Source organism: Piliocolobus tephrosceles, chromosome 11 (genome assembly GCF_002776525.5).
Source record: "Piliocolobus tephrosceles isolate RC106 chromosome 11, ASM277652v3, whole genome shotgun sequence".
In the NCBI taxonomy this organism is placed as follows: domain Eukaryota; kingdom Metazoa; phylum Chordata; class Mammalia; order Primates; family Cercopithecidae; genus Piliocolobus; species Piliocolobus tephrosceles.
This window is the reverse complement of record NC_045444.1, coordinates 57,369,497-57,393,972: the sequence shown is the minus strand read 5'-3', so window position 1 is coordinate 57,393,972 and position 24,476 is coordinate 57,369,497. Positions and strand designations below refer to the sequence as shown.

The window sequence follows — 24,476 nt, the reverse complement described above, 5'->3', positions numbered from 1 at the left end:
TTTTTGTGGAGGCAGGGTTTTACCATGTTGCCCAGGCTGGTCTTGAACTCCTGGGCTCAAGTGATCTGCTTGCCTACACCTCCCAAAGTGCTGGAATTACAGGTGTGAGCCACCGTGCCTGGCCTCATGATTTTTAAATTTTTGGAATGTAATACATTTTACGTATCAAATCAATGAGAGAGTTTCAATTTTTCAAGAATTTCTACAAGAATCCTAATTATACCTAATAGAAATAGTGGTATTATTACATTTTACATAAAAGAAAATTAATGTAATTAAATGTTGATTGTAACCACTGAAATTAATGTGTCCATGACAGTATTAGCTCCAGATGCTCCTTTGTTTAATACAAAATATGCACACACTATACATATCTTTTTTTAGGAGATTGTTCTCTTTACTGTAATATCTAATTAAAACATGCAAAAAAAATCTTTGCATGAAATACTAGGCAGTTTATTGTCAGCTTCTATTGTTTTTATTTGCTCAAATGTTAGATTTTAAAGCTCAGTTTAATAGAAAAAGCTATGAAACATTTTCTGAAATCTTAAGTTAGGCTGCTTACGTGTTTTTTTAGTTATCTACTCTTCTGACTAACAGGTGGGGAGTTAATAGGTATACAAATCATTAAGGCAATGTCACAGTGATAAAATTGTTCAGTAAAAGGACTAAAAGCTTCCCCTGAATTTGGCAGCTCTTTAAGAGTATGCTGAAATATAGATTTGAATAAATGTTATAATCCGTTATTATAGAAGGAGAATGTGTGACAAGCATGCTTGATATACATGGTTCAAGTCCATTATTTAGATATAAAGTAATTCCTCAGAAACCATAGGGGATTGCTTCCAGGACCCCTCACAAATACCAAAACCCACTGGATGCTCAAGTACCTTGTATAAAATGGTGCAGTATTTGCATATAATCCTTGCATCTATGCACATCATCCCTTGTACCATCCTTTTTTTTTTTTCTGAATATTTCCAATCCATAGTTAGTTGAATCCACAAATGTGGAACCCATGGATATAGAGGGCCGGTTTTATGTGTACGTGTGTGTGTGTTTGTGTATGAAGTAATAGGTACTATCAGTTCTTATAAAAAAGAATATGTGTTAAATGTCCAGAATGTGAACTGTGCAGGATTTCACTAGGTCCAAAGTTAAGTGAAAAAGAGATGTGACAGGTCCTGGTAGCTGAATGATGTTCACTGGGTGGGAGGTGACCAATCAAACCAAGACTTGTCACAGTGGAAAACAGCCCTTAGAGAGTCCTTTATAAAAGAGGCAGCTCCTACTTGGCTAGGCCAAGTAGGAGCTGCCATGTAATAAGTATTTGGGGAAATGGAAGGGAACAATGCTCCTACAAAAGAAAACTAGAAGACACTACACACATTGTTCCCCGACGGCCATGACATCAAGGGAAGTGGATAAATGGATCCAAGGCTATGCTGATCTGCAATGTGGTAAAAGGTGATCTGTAACGTGGTGAAAGCCACTGGAGCCAACAGTGACTGACTGAGCAAGGTCAGCATAAGCTGAACCTGCCTCAAAAAAAAAAAGGCAAATTCTTCTGCTCTATCAAAAGGGAGGATCACTTGAGGCCAGAAATTCGAGACTAACCTGGAAAACATAGCAAGATCCCATCTCTACAAAAAATAAAAAAGTAGCCAGGCATGGTGGTACGCTCCTATAGTCCCAGACACTCGGGAGGCCGAGGTGGGAGGATCACCTGAGCCCAGGAGGTTGAGGTTGCAATGAGCTCTGATTGTGCCACTGCACTCCAGGCTGGGCAACAGTGAGACTCTGTCTCTAAATAAATAAATATAAAATAAAAGTAGTGTTGGCTGGGCGTGGTGGCTCACGCCTGTAATCCCAGCACTTTGGGAGGCCAAGGCGGGTGGATCACGAGGTCAGGAGATCGAGACCATACTGGCTAACACGGTGAAACCCTGTCTCTACTAAAAATACAAAAAATTAGCCAGGCATGGTGGCGGGCACCTGTAGTCCCAGCTACTCGGGTGGCTGAGGCAGGAGAATGGTGTGAACCTGGGAGACGGGGCTTGCAGTGAGCCGAGGTTGCGCCACTGCACCGCAGCCTGGGCGACAGAGTGAGACTCCGTCTCAAAAAAATAAATAAATAAAATAAAAGTAGCGTTCCACTGACACGTTCATATGAAACGAGAAAAAATATCAACAATGAAAGCTTGAGTGATTTTTCTGTAGCGCTAGCTACTCAGGAGGTTGCGGCAGGAGGATCACTTGAGCCCAGGGGGTTGAGGCTACAGTGAGCTATGATTGTGCCACTGTACTCCAGCCTGGGTGACAGAGTGAGATCCTGTCTCAAAAAACAAAGTAACCAACAAAAAACATAATCAGCAATACAAAATAAAAATGGAACTGCCCCCTTTACTCACTTTTTGCACTGATCACAATCACTGTACTTAATACACTGCATCTTATTTTTCTATATGTTTCCTTTGAGAGTATAACTTGAGGGAAGAGATTGTGTCCTTAGTCATGTCTGGCACATGGTAGGCTCTCAATCAACGTTTATTAAATGGCAAATCAATGCCTAAACCATTTTAAAAAAGAAAATAAAAATGAATTCAAAGGGGAGAAATTTCCATTGTTTTACCATGTACCATTTCTACCTACTCTGCCATAAATAACTTAAGAATATCCTTAAAAATTCAAAGTGCTTCAATTTACCTACACTGTGACCACCAGAGTTGCATCTGGTTCTGCTCTGGAAGGCAAAGAGCAATCAACCATGGAGAAGCAAAACCAATAACACATTCCACCAGCAATTTCAGAAGCAATGGGAACACATTCCATTGGTGATTCCCACTGTGGAGAGGTTTTACATGAGATCCCTTGCTGGGAGATTGGTAAGATTAAAAAAACTATAAAATTCTTGGTGCTATAAGAATTTTCAAAGGTTAATGTTTTAAAATTATGGGTGATACACACAAATGTTTTCTACATTGTCTCTATTCTGTATTTTAAATTATTTGCAAATTATTAAAACAAATACATAAAAAAGTAATTCTTAGGAATGTGGGCCTATTCAAGAGGTAGAAAACAAAGAATTTGATACAAATTTGCTAATAAAAAGTCTGATCACTCATTTACCAGGCAATTGTCTTTTAGGGCACAAATATGGAAAACTCCTTTCTGTTTCCTCTTATTAGGTGTGATGATGTAGTGCCAAGGATGGCCTCCAATCTGAAAAGCATTCTCCAGGGATGACACCTCAAAGAGCAGTGGTGGTAGGTCTGCAGAGACAGGAAAAGGAATTCATTAGCTGCACTGTTCTGGGAGCTCTGGACTATTCATTAACTGAATTCAACCTTTCTTTGCATGCAACATCTATAAATTTCTGTTAATGAAAAATTACTATGTTCAAGAAAATAAAATACACTCAGGTAAGGAGCTTATTGTAAGAAAAGAAACAGCTAGTCAGAACCAAAATTAGGCTGAATCAACTTTCTAGTTATCTGTTTTCAGGAGGTATTTGTGGCCTGCAGGTGAGCAGAGATTAAAACTTGGCTAAAGGTGTTTACGATGGTAAGAAATGACAAAGTACATTTAATAAAAGTAGCTGCCACTTACTGAACATCTACTATGTAAAAGACTCTGGGTTAGATGGTATTTCCAACTCTCATAATAATCCTACAAGGTAATTAGGTCTAACAATGCCTTCAAATGTGAGGAAGAGATCTTCCACATCCTGGACTGACAGGTATACTCAGGTATACATCTATCTTGCTTAAGATTTCCAGTACAGAGGCAGTATTAGTCCCAATGAATATAACCACTTATGAAAGAGCCTGTCACAATGAAAGTTTTATTACAGGATAGTCACTACAACTACTATTATCATCAGACAAGTTAACTTTAAGGTAGTTCAGATATATCCAGTCAGCTTCTTTTGAAGACTGACACTGTAAAATAAATTTCTGTTGGTGCTTTTTAGTCATCTTCTTTTATCACAACTTTAGGGCATAATAGATCTATTCTTAGATGCATAAATGGAAGGTACAGCAATTTTAGAAGACCTGAATTCATTTCAAGCAGCCTTTAGGAAACACCACGTGGTCTGTTCGGGCAGGTGGCTAACCTATGACTCTCTCATTTACCCCTCTAACTTGAGAATTTAATTTTTTGTTTATGAGGCCACTACTACTAGTAAAGGGGCTTGTCTTAGGAAGATCATTTGTGTAAAAGTCACATGTTATATACAGAAATGCATACTTTATTAAGCCTCTTCATAAGGATAATGTACTACTTGAGCTATACATGGAAAAGAAAAACCAAATGGTTCACCCTTAAACAACATGAAGGTTAGGGGCACCAATCCCCTGTGTAGTCAAAAATCCACGTATAACTTTTCTGTTTCTTTTTTTTTGAAACAGTCCCGCTCTGTCACCTAGGTTGGACTGCAGTGGCACAATCTTGGCTCACTGCAACCTTCTCCTCCTGGGTTCAAACAATTCTCATGCCTCAGCCTCCTAAGTATTACACAGCTTCCTAAGTATTACAACCTCCTAAGTATTACACCTGGGATTACGGGTATATGCCACCATGCCCAGCTAATTTTTGTATTTTTAGTAGAGATGGGGTTTCACTACATTGGCCAGGCTGGTCTCAAACTCCTGGTCACAAGTGATCCACCTGCCTCGGCCTCTCAAAGTGCTTGGATTACAGGTGAGCCACTCTGCCCAGTCAAACTTTTGACTTCCCCAAAACTTAACTACTAATAGACTACTGTTGACCAGAAGCCTTACCAATAACATAGTCAACTAACACATAAACTAGTATCTACATATGTTTGATGCACTCATATCTTTTTCTTAACTTTTTCCATATTTCTAGGCTATGCGGTTCATCTGTGATTTTTTTTGTCAAATTGTGGCAAATCTCCAAAACATTTTCCTGTATTTATTGAAAAAAATCTGTGTGTAAGTGGACTTGTGCAGTTCAAATCTGTGTTAAGGGTCAACTTTCATAAAAAGTGGTTCACAAACAATCTTGAGGAAAAAGAAGAGACAGGCATAAACATATCAAATATATGTCAAGTGCTTTTTTTTTTAACCTTTTAAGAAAAGGGTAGTATCTTTAATATATAAAGGTCTTTTTAAGCAGTAAAAAATATAAACACCCTAATAGAAAAAGGGACAAAGGCCATGAGTTGGCAAATTATAAGAAAAATACAAACATTGTATGTGATGATATGGTGGATGAAGAAGAGAAAAATTATTAAAAGAAAAACATACAATTAGAGTTTGAATTTGGGGTTGAAATCAACTAGGTACATTATAGAGAATGTGAAATTAAATATATAGAGAATATGAAATTCAATATAGAGAATACAGGAATTCAAAACAGAAAAAATAATCAGTACAAACATGTATTTAAAAAGAAATACTTTTCCCAGGAAATGCAAAAAATGACCCAAAAGTAGCAATATTATTCTGCCCACAACTCTGATGTGCCCTGCTAACCCAAGAGCCCCAGTTTTGATCTCTAATATTATTCTTAACGAAAAAGGCCTAAAAGTTCTCAGAGTAGCTGATTCCATGCCTTGTGGTAAGAAAATTTTATGATGGGTGTGGACCATCTGTTGTTTCCAGAAAGCAAGTATGTTTACAAGGATATCAGATGGTGGTGTTAAAAGAGTAGGAGAGCCAGCAAAAGGGCTTCCACTTGCTACATTGTGGGAAAAAAAAAGGGCCTTAAAAAGAAAATAAGTATTATGATTAATTAAAATACTCTTGATCTGTGAAAGGTCAAACAATACTTTAAAAGACAATTTTAACATAATGCATACAAAATAACTGTATTATTTATCAAAGAAGGGCTACACCTATAATACAATACGATTTTTTCTAGAATTTTTAAATGTAGGGGATAATTAATTTGACATATTTCTTCTACCAAATAAATGTTTACTTAGAAAATCTGCCCAGGTGTGGTGGCTCACACCTGTAATCCCAACATGTGGGAAGCCAAGGTGGGCGGATTGCTTGAGCCCTGGAGTTCAAGACCAGCCTGGGCAACATGGCAAAACCTCGCCTCTACTAAAAATAAAAAAAAATTTTTTTAATTAGATATATGTTAAGTAAAATTATAAGGTATAGAAGAGAGGATATAATATGCTGCATTTGTGGTGAGAAAGAAGATTAAATATTTCAAGTATGCAAACATACATTTGCTTATTTTTGCAAAAAGAAACAATAGTAAGATAAACCAGAATCTAAAAACAATGGTTATTGATGGGAGTAACAGGATTAAAGAAAAGAATAAAAAATAAAAACAGAAAGCAATGAAATAGAAAATGGGGCCAGGCACAGTAGCCCACGTCTGTAATCTCAGCACTTTGGGAGTCCAAGAGGGGTAGATCGCCTGAGGTCAGGTGTTCAAGACCAGCCTGGCCAAGGTGGCAAAACCCCATCTCTACTAAGAATACAAAAAAACAATTAGCCAGGTGTGGTGGTGCGTGTCTGTAGTCCCAACTACCCAAGAGGTTGAGGCAGGAGAACTGGTTCAACCAAGAAGGTGGAGGTTGCAGTCAGCTGAGATCAGGCCATTGCACTCCAGCCTAGGTGACAGAACAAGACTCTCTCAAAACAAAAAGAAAAGAAATTTCTGAGTGTATCTTCTTATACAGTTTTGATCTTTCAACTATATACACATTTCACAACTTCAAGAATAAACTCAAAAGGAAAACAACAAACCCGAAAATCGAAAACAAAATGAAACAAATGAATCTAATTAGATCATGTTGGTAGCTTAATCCTATAGAAAAATGATTTCAAATTGTCTTCGAACACATCACTCCATGTGTATACTTCCTGGGCTGTACACTAAGGGGAAAAGAAACTGCAGGGAAATCTTAACCTTCACTCCACACTTTAGTTTTTTTTTTTTTTTTTTTTTTCCTTTTTGAGACAGAGTTTCACTCTGTCACCCAGGCTGGAGTGCAGTGGTGCAATCTCAGCTCACTGTAACCTCTACCTCCCAGGTTCATGCAATTCTCCTGCCTCGGCCTCCCAAGTAGCTGGGATTACAGTTGTGCACCTCCACGCCTGGCTAAATTTTTTGTATTTTTAGTAGAGACAGGGTTTCACCATGTTGGCCAGGCTAGAACTCCTGACCTCAAGTGATCCACCTGCCTTGGCCTCCCAAAGTAAAGTGCTGGGATTACAAGCGTGAGCCACTGCGCCTGGCCCATACTTTAGTTCTTAGTAGTAACAATGGTACTGCAATTTAAAGACAATCATATATATATATATTGTAGGATAAAGTCTTATTAGAAATCGAGAAGTTCAGTATGAGTTAAGAGAAATACAAATATAATCAAAATAGAATCACTAAATTTAGAAGTATGAAAATGAGCTAATAAATTTTTGTTTTAATGTACTTCTCAGCTCTGTTAATTGAAAGGACCTAAAAGTATAGATTTCCAACTGCAGTGAACACAACTAGTTTTAGGTCTCTCTTGTGAGCTGCCTTGTGTTCCCTCAAAAGATACGTTAAAGTCCTAACCCCCAGTACTGGTAAATGTGACTTTATTTACAAATAGGATCTTCATAGTCAAGTTAAGATCATACTGGATAAGGATAGGACCTAAATTCAATGACTGGTGTCCTTATAAGGAAAAAGAGATTTGAAGACACAGAGGGAGAAAGGCCATGGAAAAGTCAGAGGCAGAATTTGGAGTTATGCTGCCACAAGCGAAGAAACAGCAAAGATTGTGAGCAACCACCAGAAGTGACAAGGGGTAAGAAAGGATTCTTCCCTAGAGCCTTCGGAGGGAGGCTACCTCTGCCAATACCTTAATTCTGAATTTCTAGCCTCCAGAACTGTGAGAGAATAAATTTCCATTGTTTAAAGCTGCCCAGTTTGTAGTGTTGCAGGAAACTGATAGTCTCTAATGACATTCTCTACTAAAATGGCCCCCTATCAGAGATAGGAAAGTTAAAGGTAAGCCTGGGACACACTGTTGTTCTAGAAAGCAAGGAAATTCTCTAAGATTACTTGAGTGTGTCAAAATGGAGTTTCTGTTGGCCAAATTCAGGACAATTTGAACATCATTAAGAATAATAACTATTACTATATAATAGTAGACAAAAAAATCCATGAGTCTGTTGTGTTTATGTATGTGTATTTATCTGTAAAACATTTTGCTGTCATCAAAAGTGACTATTATACCAACTCCTTGCTCTGAATATTGATAATTAAAGGGAAGAAATAAGTCTTTAACTTGCATTTTGGAAGGAATTACATTTTATCTCTAGTTGATGAGTTAAAGCTTTTATTTCTAGAAAAATGCCAGCTATTGAAGGTAAAAGGAGGAACAGAATTTTAAAAACTGCCATTCTGCAACTCACATGACATAACTGATCCAGGCAAGGATCACTAATGGTTACGGAAATATGCTATTTGTTATCACAAAATTAGAAACAAACTAAATGTCCGAAGTAGGGAACTGGTTAAGTAAATTATGGTTCATCTGTAATGTGGCATATAGGTCAAGTTCTTAACATCTCAAGGAGATGCACACACACAGAGAGAACCACTTTTTGGCATAGGTAATACAAGCACTACATTTTAAAAGTATTAGAAGATATAATGAAAACTAAGTCTTCCTTTGATCTGTATCTCTTCTGATATAACTATTTATCAAGTTTTTATGTGTCCTTTCAGATATTCCAAGCAAATCCAAAAGCACATCACCATATATATATATATATATATATATATTTAATACATGAATACTTACACAAATGAAGATTTTTACATACACAGTTTTGCACCTATTTTTTTTACTTAATAGTACACATCGTGGAAATTATTCTCTACCAGTGCAAAAAGAATTCCTCTTTCTGTTTTTTTTTTTTTTGCATTTCACTCCATCCCCCAGGCTGGAGTGCAGTGGCACAATCTTACTCACTGCAACCTCTGTCTCCTGGGTTCAAGCGATGTTTGTGCCTCAGCCTCCTCGAGTAGCTGGGATCACAGGTGCATGCCACCACACCTGGCTAATTTTTGTATTTTTAGTAGAGACAGGGTTTCGCCATGTTGGCCAGGCTGGTCTCCGACTCCTGACCTCAAGTGATCCACCTGCTTCTACCTCCCAAAGTGCTGGGATTACAGGCATGAGCCACCATGTCCAGTTAAAACTCCTCCTTCTTTTTAACAACTTAGCAATTAAATTTATGATACAGCTATACAATGATAAAATAATACTAATGTCACTTACCAATGTATAGACTGTTTCCAATCTTTTGCTATTAGAAACAACGTTTTAATTGTACATTTATCACTTTCTATACAAGTGAATATATCTGGGATAAATTCCTAGTACTGGAGTTGCTGGGCTCAAGGAGTATATGCATTTAAAATTTTTATACATATTAACAAACTGTCACATTGACAAACTGTTGGGGGCCATAAAGGGTCCCAACAATAAATGAAAGTGCCTATTCTAAACTTTTACCAACCATATTTTATCGAAAGTTCTTTTTGATATTTAAGAATCTGAAAAGATGTATCTTATAATAATTTTAATTTACATTTCTCTTATCAGTGACACTGAGCTTTGCACTCCCCTAATTAAAAGTCATTTATATTTGTTTCTTTTAAACAATATCCTTTGATCATTTTATAATTGTACATCGCTCTTTTTCTTATTGATCTATAGAACCCTTTACATATTAAGGAAATTGCCATATTATAGTATGATTTGTAACTATGTCTCCTGTTTGTTATTTGAGTTGGTTTATGTTGTATACGTCTAGGGATTTTTTGCCATGCAGAACTTTATTTTTATACAATCAAATTTATCAATCTCTTCTTTTACGGCTTTGGGTTTTGTGTCATACTTAGAAAGGTCTTCCCCACACTGAGATAAAAAAGATTCTCCCAAGTTTTCTTCTAAAACTTTTAAGTCTTTGATCCATCTATTATTTATTTTGGTGTAAAGAGTGAGACAGGATTACAACTTTGTTGTTTTCACAAGGCCACCTATTAAACAATCTAGATGTAAATATTCATAATATATTAACAACAAAAAGTGGGTTAGGCTATAGATACTTGCAACAACATGAAATGAATCTCAAATATAATATCCTGAGCGAAAAAAGCCAAACCAAAAAATATATGCCATGTGATTTCATTAATATAAAACTCCAGAAAATATAAATTTAATCTACTATGAAAAAAAAAGCAGATCACTGGTTGCCTAGGGTTGGGTTAAGAGAGGAATTTACTGGGTAGGGCACAGAGGAACTTTTTGGGATGATGAAAAGATTCTAAATCTTGACTGCAGTGGTGATTTCATGGATGTATACATTTGACAAAACTCAAACTGTACAGTTAAAATGGGTGCATTTTAATTACATGTAAATTATACCTCAATAGAGTTGATTTCTTAACAAATGAGTTATGAAAGAGCACTTATGGTATGATTCTTTTCTTGGTTTTAAACATATAGAAATATACACATTGTAAGATTAGAAAATAACACATCAAGGGGATAACAACCCCATGTAAGAGGACTACAAATGTTTTATATTTTCTCTTTTGCTTATCTTTATTTCCCAATTTTTAAATTTTATTTTATTTATTTCTTTTTTTTTTTTCTTTTGAGACAGAGTCTTGCTCTGTTGCCCAGGCTAGAGAGCAGTGGCACAATCTCGGCTCACTGCAACCTCTGCCTCCCAGGTTCAAGCAATTCTCCTGCCTCAGCCTCCTGAGTAGCTGGGATTACAGGCATCCGCCACCATGCCTGGCTAATTTTTGGGGTTTCACTGTGTTGGCCAGGCTGGTCTTACACTCCTGACCTCAAGTGATCTACCCACCTTAGCCTCCCAAAGTGCTGGGATTACAGGCATGAGGCACCACGCCTAGCCAATTTCCCAATTTTTTAAATAATGCAAAGGAACTGCTTTTGCACTAAGAAAAAAATTATTTAAAGTTAAAATAAATACTATTTGTATAGACCTTAAGATTGCAAAACAAAATTGGAGAAATGAATAGGATTTAAGTCTCTACAGTATGAAATAAACATTGAAAGCTTCCAATTATAATGTGCTACTTAGTCAAACATACAAAAATCATCGAATTTTTTTTTACAATGAGAAATTATTTCATAGATCATGTTTTCAAATATTATTATTTCAAAGTTTCAAAATGTGAGGCCCAGAGAGGTTAAATAATTTGCCCACTATCAGCTGGGCACAGTGGCTCATGCCTGTAAGCCCAGCACTTTGGGAGGATGAGGTAGGCAGATTGCTTGAGCCCAGGAGTTCAAAGCCAAATTGAGCAACATAGTGAAACACCATCTCTATCAAACAAAAAATACAAAAATTAGCTGGGTGTGGTGGCATGCACCTGCAGTCCCAGCTACTTGGGAGGCTAATGTAGGATGATCACTTCAGCCCAAGAGGTGGAGGTGGCAGTGAGCTGTGATCTCTCCACTGTACTCCAGTCTGGGCAACAGAGTGAGATCCTGTCTCAAAATAATAATAATAATAATAATAATAATAATAATAATAATTTGCCCACGATCATACCACCAGTTAGTAGCAGAGTGTCACCTTTACTAGTCAGCAGACTAAGATTCTGATCCCAAATCCAGTCTTCTTTCTAAAAAAAGGGACAAAACTCCAAGACAATTCTTCAGGCTCTATGTGCTTTGTCTTTATCATCTTTGTTCTTTTGTTTTACTCACTTCTTTTTTTTTTTTTTTTTTTGAGACGAAGTCTTGCTCTATCACCCAGGCTAGAGTGCAGTGGCGCGATCTTGGCTTACTGCAACCTCCATCTCCCAGGTTCAAGCAATTCTCCTGCCTCAGCCTCCCAAGTAGCTGGGATTACAGGTGCCCGCCACCATGCCTAGCTAATTGTTGTTTTTTCAGTAGAGACTGGGTATCACCTTGTTGGCCAGGCTGGTCTTGAACTCCTGACCTCGTGATCCACTCGCCTCAGCCTCCCAAAGTGCTGGAATTACAGGCTTGAGCCACCGTGCCCAGCATTTACTTACTTTTTATTTGCATTTCAACAAGAATAATTCTACCATTTGGAAAAACTCTGTCCGAAATAACCCTTTTCAACATAACCCAGTTACCACTGGAGCCTACAGTTTAAAAATTCTTAATAGATTCCTTTTAAAGTATTTGTATTGAATACAGGAGGTATTGCTAGGGCTGAATTTTCATACAACTGCCTAATTCAGTTTGTCCAAGGCATCTAAAAATTTGAGTAATTTTTAAAATATTTATTTTGAACTTCATGAATAACTTACTTGAACTCCCAGTAGTTTTTATAATTTGTCATTTACTACCAAAAATAGTATTTTTTTCCTTTTGAACAATGACATCTTTCATTTCTGTTTCTTGGTCTATTACTAATACAATGTTAAAGAAAATGATAGAAAAACTTCTTATCTGACTCCGTCTATATTAGAAAATCTTTTGGCGTTTCACCTAAAAATATAATGCTTATTAGTTGATTATAAATAAGAGGAATGTCTTCAACATGATAAGGAATGACTCTTAATGAACAAGAATTAAGATAAACCGATATTAGGATAATAAAAATATACTTTCTCTTTTAGTTTACTCATGTGCTTTTTATAGCTACTAAATTTGTAAACATTAAACCATCCTTGGATTCCTGATATGAACTCTGAACAGTCATGATTTCTTTTAATGTACTACTACTGAATTTGAGTAATAGTTGATTTCTTTTCTTTTTTTTGAGATGGAGTTTCACTCTTGTTGCCCAGGCTGGAGTGCAATGACATGATCTCAGCTCACCACAACCTCTACCTCCCAGGTTCAAGCAATTCTCCTGCCTCAGCATCCCTTGCAAGTAGCTGGGATTACAGGCATGCACCACCATGCCTGGCTAATTTGTATTTTTAGTAGAGATGGGGTTTCTCCACATTGGTCAGGCTGGTCTCGAACTTCCAACGTCAGGTGATCTGCCTGCCTCAGCCTCCCAAAGTGCCGGGATTACAGGCATGAGCCACCGCGTCCGGCCAGTTAATTTCTTTTCTAACAACTGAATTTGATAAGCTAGTTAAATATAGAACATTTTTACTATATTTATAGAATTGTATATAATTTTCTTTTTTGTGCCTTGGTACTCTTTAAGCATACTGGGAAGTTCTGTCTGTGTCTAAGCTCTATGTTCAGATGACATGGTAATAATTTTTTCTTGGAAAACACCTTTCTTAGAGAGGGGGTAAATTTCATCGAGTTGTAAAATATTAAATTGTAAGAGAGCTAAGATGGTATCATTTGCTGCAATTCATTTTGCAAATAAGGAAATCAAGGATCAGAAAAGTAAAGTGAATTGCTAAAGGTCTGTGGCCAAGCAAGGCTCAGCATCCCCAGGCCTTCGTTTCAATGAATAACTGATAGATTTTCCTTGACACTTATTTGTTATTGAATAGCAAGGTATATGACGTATAGGAGTAAAATGCATTGAGTTTTTTAAATAAATGAGAAAAACATTTGGATGACTATAATTAGTAACTATTTATATGACCACTTATTTTTTTAAGGTGAAAAAATACTATAGAGTAGCCATACCTGTGATTTTAATATTACAAGGAATGCCAAAAGGAGCCTCTCCTACAGTTCCAGTAGTCCCACCCCATCTGCATGCACACCCTAAGTCAAGTTTCTGTTGCATGAACTAAAAACAAAACAAAACAAAAATGGTGGCTTTAGCACCTATTTATTTGATATCTGGAGAGAACAAAAATAAAATTCACATGTATATGACAAAGAAAATCTCTTTTTCCGATGGCCTCTCTGTTTATCTTCCCCACCCCTGCTTTAAAGGTTACTTGTCTTTCTACATTTCTACAGTTTTTTAGAGCCAAAATCTATACAAGTGCCTTACTCTAAAAGCATCTCACTAAAAAAAAAAATCATACTTTAGTCAAAACATCATGCTAATAGTAATATGACAAATTTCAGTTTTCTCTACCTGTTCAGCGATGGTTTGGAAGCTATAGAGTCTGACCAGTCCTGAGCTGTACATCACAATCAGTATTCCATGAGACAAGGTAGCGTCTGTAACGTTCCCAAAAATCTGTTGGGGGGGAAGACAGATATCACCTGAGAAAAGACTGGAAGTCCAATCCTCTGAATGTTCACAGTGGTTTGTACTCTTGCTTAATATTTATGTCACTACTATAACACTGCTGCCTAGCATTAAAACCTAATTATAATTTATCGCCTTGAGGCTAGGGTGTTATTAGGGGTGAGCAGTGAGCCACTGGATTCTCATACTGGAGCACTAATGAAAGAGCAGCACATATCCCTCAGAATAATGCACCAGCATTCATTTGCTTCATAGCATTGTCAATAGCTATTAATAACAAATTCCATTTCTCATAGACACTGGCATACACCAAGGCCATGTCGTTCTAAATGAATATTTAATCTACTATTCATACTCTTCCAAGGATCCATTCTTTATGCTAAAATGTTCTTTATAAAGAGACAAATTTTTAGTTAATTAGAGGTGCCGAGCCCCTGGATAGTCTTTCATGCATGGTAAGTGAAAGATGTTCTTCAATCCCAAGTAACAATATTTAAAACCAAATCTCTCTGATTGCATATTTTTCTATTATTCTTATTTTTATACAATTGACCAGCTTAATCAAAAACAAACTACTTAAATGAAGATGTCCCTGTTCAATTACCTTGGAAATACAGGAATACAGGAAGATGTCCAATTACCTTGGACATACAGGAATAAATACAAACAGTTTATGACTTTGCCATGTGTTCATTTATGTTCTAGACTGTAATAAGCATACATAATTACTTAATCTACAAGCACAGAGAGAACAATTAAGAGTTGTATTTTTTGTCATCTCTTAGAAGGATAAGTATTGTTTACTCTGACATTGACTAGTTCTGACTTTTTAATTCACGGATCCTAGTTTCTCACTTTGAGAAAAAGACAATTTGTCACTCCCCTTGAAAACCAGCACAAGACAAGAATGTCCACTCTCACCATTCCTGTTCAACAGTGTGTTGGAAATTCTGGCCAGAGCCACCAGGCAAGAGAAACAAATAAAAGGCATTCAAATAGGAAGAAAGGAAGTCAAACTATTCCTCTTTTCATACGACATGATCCTGTATCTAGAAAACCCCAATGTCTCATCCAAAAGCTTCTTAAACTGATAAGCAACACCAGCAAAGTCTTAGGATACAAAATCAATGGGCAAAAATTGCTAGCATTCCTGTACAACAACAACAGTCAAGCTGAGAGTTAAATAATGAACAAACTCCCATTCACAGTTGCCACAGAAAGAATAAAATACCTAGGAATACAGTTAACAGAGGAAGTGAAAGATCTCTAGAAGGAGATCTACGAAGATGACACAAACAAATGGAAAAACATCCATGCTCATTGTTAGGAAGAATCAATAGCATTAAAATGGCCATATTGCCCTAAGCAATTTATATATTCAATGCTATTCCCATTAAACTACCATTGATGTTCTTCACAGAACTAGAAAAAACTATTTTAGAATTCATATGGAACCAAAACAGAGCCTGAATTAGCCAAGGCAATCCTAAGCAAAAAGAACAAAGCTGGAGACATCAGGCTACCTGACTTCAAACTATACTACAGAGTTACAGTAACCAAAACAGCATGGTACTGGTACAAGAACAGAAACATAGACCAATGCAACAGAATAGAGAACTGAAAATATTAGTAAAACTGCACACCTATAACCACCTGATCTTCGACAAACTTGACAAAAACAAGCAATGGAAAGGATTCCCTATGGTGCTGGGATAACTGGCTAGCCATATGCAGAAAATTGAAACTGGACCCTTTCCTTACACCATATACAAAAATTAACTCAAGATGGATTAAAGACTTAAATGTAAAACCCAAAACTATAAAAACCCTGAAAGATAACCTAGGCAATACCACTCTGGACATAGGCATGGGCAAAGATTTCATGATGAAAACACCAAAAGCAATTGCAACAAAAGCAAAAATTGACAAATGGGATCTACTTAAACTAAAGAGCTTCTGCACAGCAAAATAAACCATCAACAGAGTAAACAGACAACCTACAGTATGGAAGAACATTTTTGCAATCTATTCATTTGACAAAGGTCTAATATCCAGAATCTACAAGGAATTTCAACAAATTTACAAGAAAAAAAAAAACCCAGTAAAAAGTGGGCAAAGGACATGAACAGATACTTCTCAAAAGAGGGCATAAATGTGGCCAACAAGCACATGAAAAAAAGCTCAACATCACTGATCATCAGAGAAATGCAAATCAAAACTACAATGAGGTATCATCTCATGCGAGTCAGAATGAATATTATTAAAAAGTCAAAAAATAATAGATGCTGGCAAGGTTGTGGAGAAAAAGAAACACTTATACATTGTTTGTGACAATGGAAATTAGTCTGACCATTATGGAAGACAGTGTGGTGGTTCCCCAAAGACCTAAAGACAGAAATACCATTTAACCCAGCAATCCCATTACCCATAACCCAGCAATCCCATTATACACCCAAAGGGATATAAATCCTTCTATTATAAATATAAAAGACACATGCACATATATGTTCACTGTAGCACTACTCACAAGAGCAAAAACATGGAACCAACCTAAATGTCCATCAGTGATAGACTGGGTAATGAAAATGTTGTACATATACACCAGGGAATACTATGTACCCACAAAAAGAACAACATCATGTCCTTTGCAGGGACATGGATGGAGCTTGAGGCCATTAACCTTAGTAAACTAACACAGCAACAGAAAACCAAATACTCCATGTTCTCGCTTTTAAGTGAGAGCTAAATGATGAGAACACGTGGAATGATGAGAACATATGGACACACAGAGGGGAACAACACATACTCGGGCGTATTGGAGGGTGGAGGGTGGGAGGAGGGAGAGGATCAGGAAAAATAACGAATAGATACTAGGCTCAAACGTGAGGAATAAAATAATCTGTACAACAAACCCCCATGACACATGTTTATCTATGTAACAAACCTGCACATAATGCACATGTACCCCTGAACTTAAAAGTTAAAAAAAAAAAAAAAGAAAAATATGAAGAAAAGCTTTAAAAAAAGAAAGAAAAAGTAAAAGAAGAAAAAGAGGACTTGTGTAATTCAAACTTTTTTTTTTTTTGAAATGGAGTTTTGCTCTGTTGCCCAATTTGGAGTGCAGTGGTGCAATTCCGGCTCACTGCAACATCCACCTCCTACGTTCAAGAAATTCTCCTGCCTCAGCCTCCTGAGTAGCTGGGACTACAGGCATGCACCACCACCCCTGGCTAATTTTTGTATTTTTAGTAGAGACAGGGCTTCACCATGTTGGCCAGGCTGGTATCAAACTCCTAACCTCAAGTGACTAGCCTGCCTCAGCCTTCCAAAGTGCTGAAATTACAGGTGTGAGCCACTGCACCAGGCCAATTCAAACATATTTTAAAATAATGAGTGCTGGCTAGGCGTGGTGGCTTATGCCTGTAATCCCAGCACTTTGGGAGGCTGAGGCAGGCAGATCACAAAGTAAGGTGATCGAGACCATCCTGGCTAACACGGTGAAACCCCGTCTCTACTAAAAATACAAAAAATTAGCCAGGTGTGGTGGCAGGTGCCTATAGTCCCAGCTACTCGGGAGGCTGAGGTAGGAGAATGGCATGAACCCAGGAGGCAGAGACTGCAGTGAGCGGAGATCATGCCACTGCACTGCAGCCTGGGTGACAGAGCAAGACTCTGTCTCAAAAATAATAATAATAATAATAATGATGACTGTTATAATAAAGTAGCCAATCTATTTTAATTCTAACTCCTCTACTTGCCACCTTTAGGATTTAGGTAGCTGCTTTTTATTTTTTATTTTAATTTTTTTAGAGACAGAGTCTCACTCTGTCACCCAGGCTGGAGTGTAGTGGTGCAATCATAATTCATCAAAGCCTTGAATTCCTGGGCTCAAACCATTCTTCTGCTTCAGCCTTCTGAGTAGCTGGGACTGCTGCTTAACTTCTTCACTACATATGTATGTTACAATGTTGTAAAATATTCAAAGTGCATGGCACAAAATAAGCAATAAACGGTAACTAATATTACTCTTTAGCCATTATGCAGTTTAGTATATAATGCTTACATAATGTAAAATTTTAATACATTCATCTTGTTTGCTTATAAAGATCAGTAGATCCTCAAGATACAGTCCTCTACAATACTTCAGGTACTGAATTAAAGACTAATAGAGGAGCTCAATAAATAACTATTCACCAACAGTAAGTAACTTTTTTTTTAAGTAGAATCCTATTCATTCTTTTACTCAAAGGAAATTTGTTCCTTCTTTCCTCCCATGTAACCGATCCACAAGTCAAGAACAAATGGGAACAACAACAAAACCCAAAACTGAATGAATTGGAAAATTTACATATTTAAACACAAGGCTTGTTATATATCATAAAGCGAGTTTTAGACCTATACCTTGCAATTAAAATGAAATATTTTGTTGCAACTTTTCACCTTCCTTTAATGATCTTTTTAACAAGCTTTGGAATGTTCCCTCTGGAAAAAAAAATACCTTACTCATTCTGTAATTTCATAACACAGTAGTTTGTTAATAACCACAGGTATCCAATACGATCCACTTGAGAGGCATAAAAATATGCAGAAAGATGAAGGGATATTAGGCAAATGTTCTCATGTGTTTTGTTACAATATAAACCAGGTTAGTGAACTTTTTATAGTGAGGGGAGCATTTCCAATCAAATATCTCATAAATAATTAAATGACATTACTCTTATTGTCAATAAAATATTGCAATTAAATAAGAAATGAGTTCTTACCTTTTTATTGATCTCTAGAATCCCTACAAGTGAAAAAGGTAGAACTCGGAACACTGCAAGGTACAGCAAAACAGGTTGTTGAATGCCTGCCTAGAAGGAAAGACTAAAATTACACGCAGCTCTCAAAAGTGCTTCCAGAAACACTCTGTTTTCATTAGTTGAAAAAATCCATCTGTTCGTTATGCAGACGTTTTCATATTATGAAAACATCCATCTATCTAGATTGCAAAGTTACTTAAACAGGAAGGCAACATATTCAAAACATGTCCACTAAAGCTTCAGCCCTTCAGACACACACATGCGCATATATACAGACAAAAATCCATAAAAGTAAACATTTCTTAGCAATAAAATACCATGCATTTATATTTTGAATTGGAGTTTGAACAATAAAGAACCTAATAAAAAGATATGTAGTTATTATGCTCATATCATTTGAAAGTTGCTGGATCAGGTAGCTCATGCCTGTAATCCCAGCCATTTGGGAGACTAAAGCAGGAGGATCGCGTGAGGCCAGGAGTTTGAGACCAGCCTGGCCAACACAGTGAGACCCCGTTTCTACAGAAAATAAAAAAATTAGGCAGACATGGTGGCGCACGCCTATAGTCCCAGCTACTCAGGAGGCTGACGTGAGAGGAGCACTTCAGCCCAGGGGTTTGAAGCTGCGGTGAACTCTGATGAAGCCATTGCACTCCAGCCTGGGCATCCAGGCAGGCTGTCTCTAAATAAATAAATAAATATATAATGAAAGTAGTGTTGTGCTGATTCCTCTACAGGAAATGAGAAATAATATCATCAATGAAAGCTTGAGTGCCTTTTCTGCTTGAAAAGGATAGCCCCCTTACTTTGAAGAACAAGGTCCAGTCAATTTCTTGCCACTGTGAAATGTAAAACAATCTGTAGTACTTCTCCAATACAGTTTTGAAGGAAATTTCTTAAATTTGTGTTAGGCAAAGCTGTCTGCCCCATCACAGCCAGTCTCTGCTTCAATAGAACTTTTAAGGCTGGAACCACCAATCAAAACTGCTATAACTAAAAGTTAGAAAACAAACAACAAAAAAGATTGTAATGCTTAAAGCCCAAAAGACTCTCTCTTTGAAAGGGATAAGTTTTTATTAAACTAATATCTTCAAGGTAAATTAGACCCCTTCTGTGTTCCTTAAACCCAAAGGAAAAGTACAGTTTATATACTCCAACTAAGAGCTACTACTTGTTGGCTGGAGACTGTAGGAAAACAGTCCAGAATATAGAAATACTGACAAGACTTTTATTAACATCATCAGGTGATGGTAAATGTAAAACATTAATATATGATAATGTATAGAATTAAACTTAAAAAAATTCTTGGCCAGGCGCGGTGGCTCACGCCTGTAAATCCCAGCACTTTGGGAGGCCGAGGTGGGCAGATCATGAGGTCAAGAGATCAAGACCATCCTGGCCAAGATGGTGAAACCCCATTTCTACTAAAAATACAAAAATTAGCTGGGCGTGGTGGTGCATGCCTGTAGTCCCAGCTACTCAGGAGGCTGAGGCAGGAGAATTGCTTGAACCCAGGAGGCGGAGGATGCAGTGAGCTGAGATCTTGCCACTACACTCTAGCCTGGCAACAAAGCGAGACTCCATCTCAAAACAAAACTAAACAAAAATTCTTGCTCTTTAGCAATTTAAATTATTAAAAAGGTACATCAGACAAGACACTTTAGAATTCTCAAAGGGGCAAACTGTTTTGCTACTTTGTTATACTACCCCACTTTTCTGAATTTTCCTTTACCAAAGTAAAAGCAAGGTAGTGAGTAAGAGTATAAAGAGAGGAGTATTACTAAGAGACAGCATTTCTCTTTGATGTCATACTAAATAAATCAGGAAAAGGGTAAGGAGATTCCAATAAAAGGCATGCAGTTAAGTTATTAATGTGACTGGGCAGGATTAGTAAAGGGTAGGAAAACATTTAGATAACCATGATAAAAAGTCAGTAGAAGTAGCCAACAAATAGTTTGCTTGGCTTCAGGGGGATACAGAAAAAGTAGACAAGAGAGATGAGAGAGGAATGAAAAGCAGAGTTCACAGACACAGCGTGTATGGGAATACACTGGAGGGTTGACAAGGAAATGCTTGATGTAGTTATCCAAATAAGGTAAAATTAGAGGAACTACTAAATTTTTTTTTTTTATGCTAGAATTATATATAAACTTCACCTGCCAGTTCATATTACAGAAATTTCAAGAAGGGGCAGCATGTTATAGCTCATAAGAGCCGGGACTCTGGAGCTAAACTGCCTGAGTTGGAGCCCAGGTTCTACCACTTACCAACACTATGATGTTGGATAAGTTACTTAGCCTCTCTGGGGCTCAGAATCCTCATCTGTAAAATGGGATGATGAAACTATCTACTGAAAGGAGTGTGCTGAAGATTAAATTAGTAAATACAGGTAAAGAACTCAGATCAGTGCCTGCCTGTTTTGCAATCAAGGACACCAGTGAGAAAAAGCTGAAGTAGTTCAAATTTAAAATGAGAAAGAACTACAACAGACTCTGCCAAGGTGAGACAGAAAATAAGTATTTTTCTAGATGTCCTGGTGTACAAAGAAACAGAAAACCTTTAAAAGCAGTCTATATCTATTTTTTAAGTGCTCAATAAATGCTTTCCATAGTATTTCCCCATAAATCACCAATAGAAACAAAAAGTTTCTTGATATAAATTTCCAGACTTTATAAAATTTAGTAAATCCTGGATAATTCTTTCAGAAAGAGAGAAAAATCTTTTTAAATAGCACACTTCAGAAAAAAAAATCTACCTATCAACTTTTCTTTTTTAAAATATTTTTATTACTACCTTATTTCAATAGGTTTTTGAGGAACAGGTGGCGTTGGGTTACATGAATAAGTTCTTTAGTGGTGATTTCTCAGATTTTGGTGCACATATCACCAAGTGGCATATGCTAATGTGTAGTGTTTCATCCCTCACCCACCTCCCACCCTTTCCCCCCGAGTCTCCAAAGTAAATTGTGTCATTCTTATGCCTTTGCATCCTCATAGCTTAGGTCTCACTTATGAGAAAATACAACTTTCTGGTTTTCCATTTCTTAATTACTTCACTTAGAATAATGGTCTCCGATTCCATCCAGGTTGCCATGAATCTTATCTTTTATAGCATGCTTCAGAAATAAAAGATCATTAGATTTTTCATAACAAATCTGCAGACAAATTCCTATGAAAAAAATTCTACATTTTATTGAATGTTTAAAAATGTATACCTGCCGGGCCACTGCTGAGCCTCTGTTCTGAGCTGACTTAACTGCAATGATTTCTTGAGGAGTGTCCCAGCTCAAGTATCTTTTAACAGAATGAAGAGAAGTTTATTTATTTGGGTCAGTTTCCTTATACTTAAAATCAAAATATTATATTTTATAAGTAAACTATTTTTTAGTTATTTAAATTATAAAAGCAAAGTGATCTATTTTGAAAAATAAATAGCTAAAAAAATTTCCTCTATATCCCTATATGGACATATCCCTATTTAAATATACACATAATTTTAATCTTTCTAGAGCATGGGTGAATTAAAATTGTTTTTGATCTAAGAGTATTCAAAACTTAGGAAACAAAATAATCATTTCTACTTCAAAATGGAAGTTATAAAAAGCACTAAAAATGTTATTTTCACACATTCCATGAACATATTCACTCCAAACATTTACATCTAATTTATAAAACTAATAGTTAAAATAACAGTTCTTGGATTGTAAACAGCAGACAATTTAACTGAAACAGACGAGCCTTCAGGAAAATCTACCATAAAGTGCATCTTACATAGAAAATACTATTTGTGGAATACAGGGAATTTTTTTTTAAGCTTATTTATACTACTACAGGTTAGTTACTTATTAGGGATACAAAGATAAATGACAATTGGGTGCAATGGCTCATATCTGTAATCCCAGAACTTTAAGAGGCTGAGGTGGGCAGATCACTTGAGGTTGGGAGTTGAGACCAGCCCGGCCAACATAGGGAAACCTCATCTCTACCAAAAATACAAAAAGTAGCTGGGCGTGGTGGTACACATCCATAATCCCAGCTACTCGGGAGGCTGAGGCAGGAGAATCGCTTGAACCCAGTAGGTGGAGGTTGCAGTGAGCAGAGATTAGGCCACTGCACTCCAGCCTGGGAGACAGAGCAAGACCTTGTCTCAAAAAAGAAAAAAAAAAAAAAGATAAATGACAGAAGGTCTCTACTGAGACCTCTAAATGTAGTCATTAAGGGAGAAAAAAAATAGGTTTATTAATTGAGATCTGGTTATGGACTAGAAAACTGACAGGGGAAAAAAGGCTTGAAATTTCCTGGGCCACAGGTTTCAAATTTTTAAAATAAAATCTTGAATAATAAACTCATAGTAAATACCTGAATTTGCAATAAGGTGCAAGATATATTTTCTCAAGGATTTTTCCCGTAGTTGCTGATATACGAAGTAGCCAATTATGAGCAGTCAGTGCTATGAGTGAGGACTTATAATCTGATGAATTGGGAAGTATATCTCCCTAAAAAAAAAAAAAAAAAGAGATATAAAAATGAAACTGCTTGGCCATGAACAATTTGCAGTAATCAATGTCCAAAGAAAATAGCTAAATACTCAAATAGCCAAATAAATAAACCACAAAAGAAAGATTAAATGCCCAAATAGAGAATTAAGACAAGGAAAGATAGGATTGTGGGAAATTATTTTCATCATCACTTATTGAGTTTATTCACATAAAACACTTAAACATGGCCTGAAACAATTTATTATTATGTATTAGTTATTATTTTATTAAGTATTCACAAATATTAGTCATAATAACAGTAGAAGAATAATGATGATGCTACTTCTGTGATAACAATAACAATAATAACAGCTCTTAAAATCATGTATAATATCACAGCGATTAAGAGTCCTCTGCTATTAGTATGGTGGTGAGTGCCCGGAGTCCCAACTACTCGGGAGACTGAGGCAAGAAGATCACTTGAGGCTGGGAAGTCAAGGCTGCAGTGAGTGATAACTGTGCCGCTGCACTCCAGCCTGGATGACAGAGAGCCTGTCTCAAAAAAAAAAAAAAGCGTTCTCTGCTGGAACAGACATTCATATTGCCCCCTTTTCCTTTACCACAGGACTGTTTCCTTTAGATGGAAGTCAAAACTGGCAAAATGCAAATTACTCCATTATTCACTGTGGTTCTGACCTAAGCTCAAATGAAAAGCTAGAAACCAATGAAGATAGCCAAAGTACAGAAAACGGATCTGGTTTGAAAGATGACCTGTGTCACCAATGAATTACCCTAGAAAAGGGAGAGGATAGCTGCATGGGCACTCCTGTCACTGAGGAGCCACCACAAGGTGGAAGTCTAAGGCAGGAAGAAAAAGAAGCAAAGTTTTTCTACTTTAATTTGTAGACTAAAAGCGCGTTGTGGTCCCCACTTGTAATCCCAGCACTTTGAGAGAGTGAGGCAGAAGGATTACTTGAGCCCAGGAGTTCGATATCAGCCTGGGCAAATAACTAGACACTGTTACTAGTTAAGAAAGAAAAAAGCAGCAGCCAGGTGCGGTGGCTCACGCCTGTAATC

General features: G+C 36.8%; 1 protein-coding gene across 3 annotated transcripts in view; it reads right to left on the bottom strand.

Annotated features, from left to right (window-relative positions):
* DCAF17 (DDB1 and CUL4 associated factor 17) overlaps positions 1-24,476 on the bottom strand; it is a 56,582-nt gene that overhangs the window by 19,602 nt on the left and 12,504 nt on the right. For all 3 annotated transcript variants that reach the window (XM_023185939.1, XM_023185937.1, XM_023185938.1), the window contains 6 exons: positions 23,281-23,417; positions 22,137-22,215; positions 18,884-18,973; positions 14,004-14,108; positions 13,601-13,706; positions 3,130-3,272 (listed from right to left, as the gene is read on the bottom strand). In XM_023185939.1, coding sequence (XP_023041707.1) covers positions 3,130-3,272; positions 13,601-13,706; positions 14,004-14,108; positions 18,884-18,973; positions 22,137-22,215; positions 23,281-23,417 — 660 coding nt within the window. The remainder of the gene's footprint in view (positions 1-3,129; positions 3,273-13,600; positions 13,707-14,003; positions 14,109-18,883; positions 18,974-22,136; positions 22,216-23,280; positions 23,418-24,476) is intronic.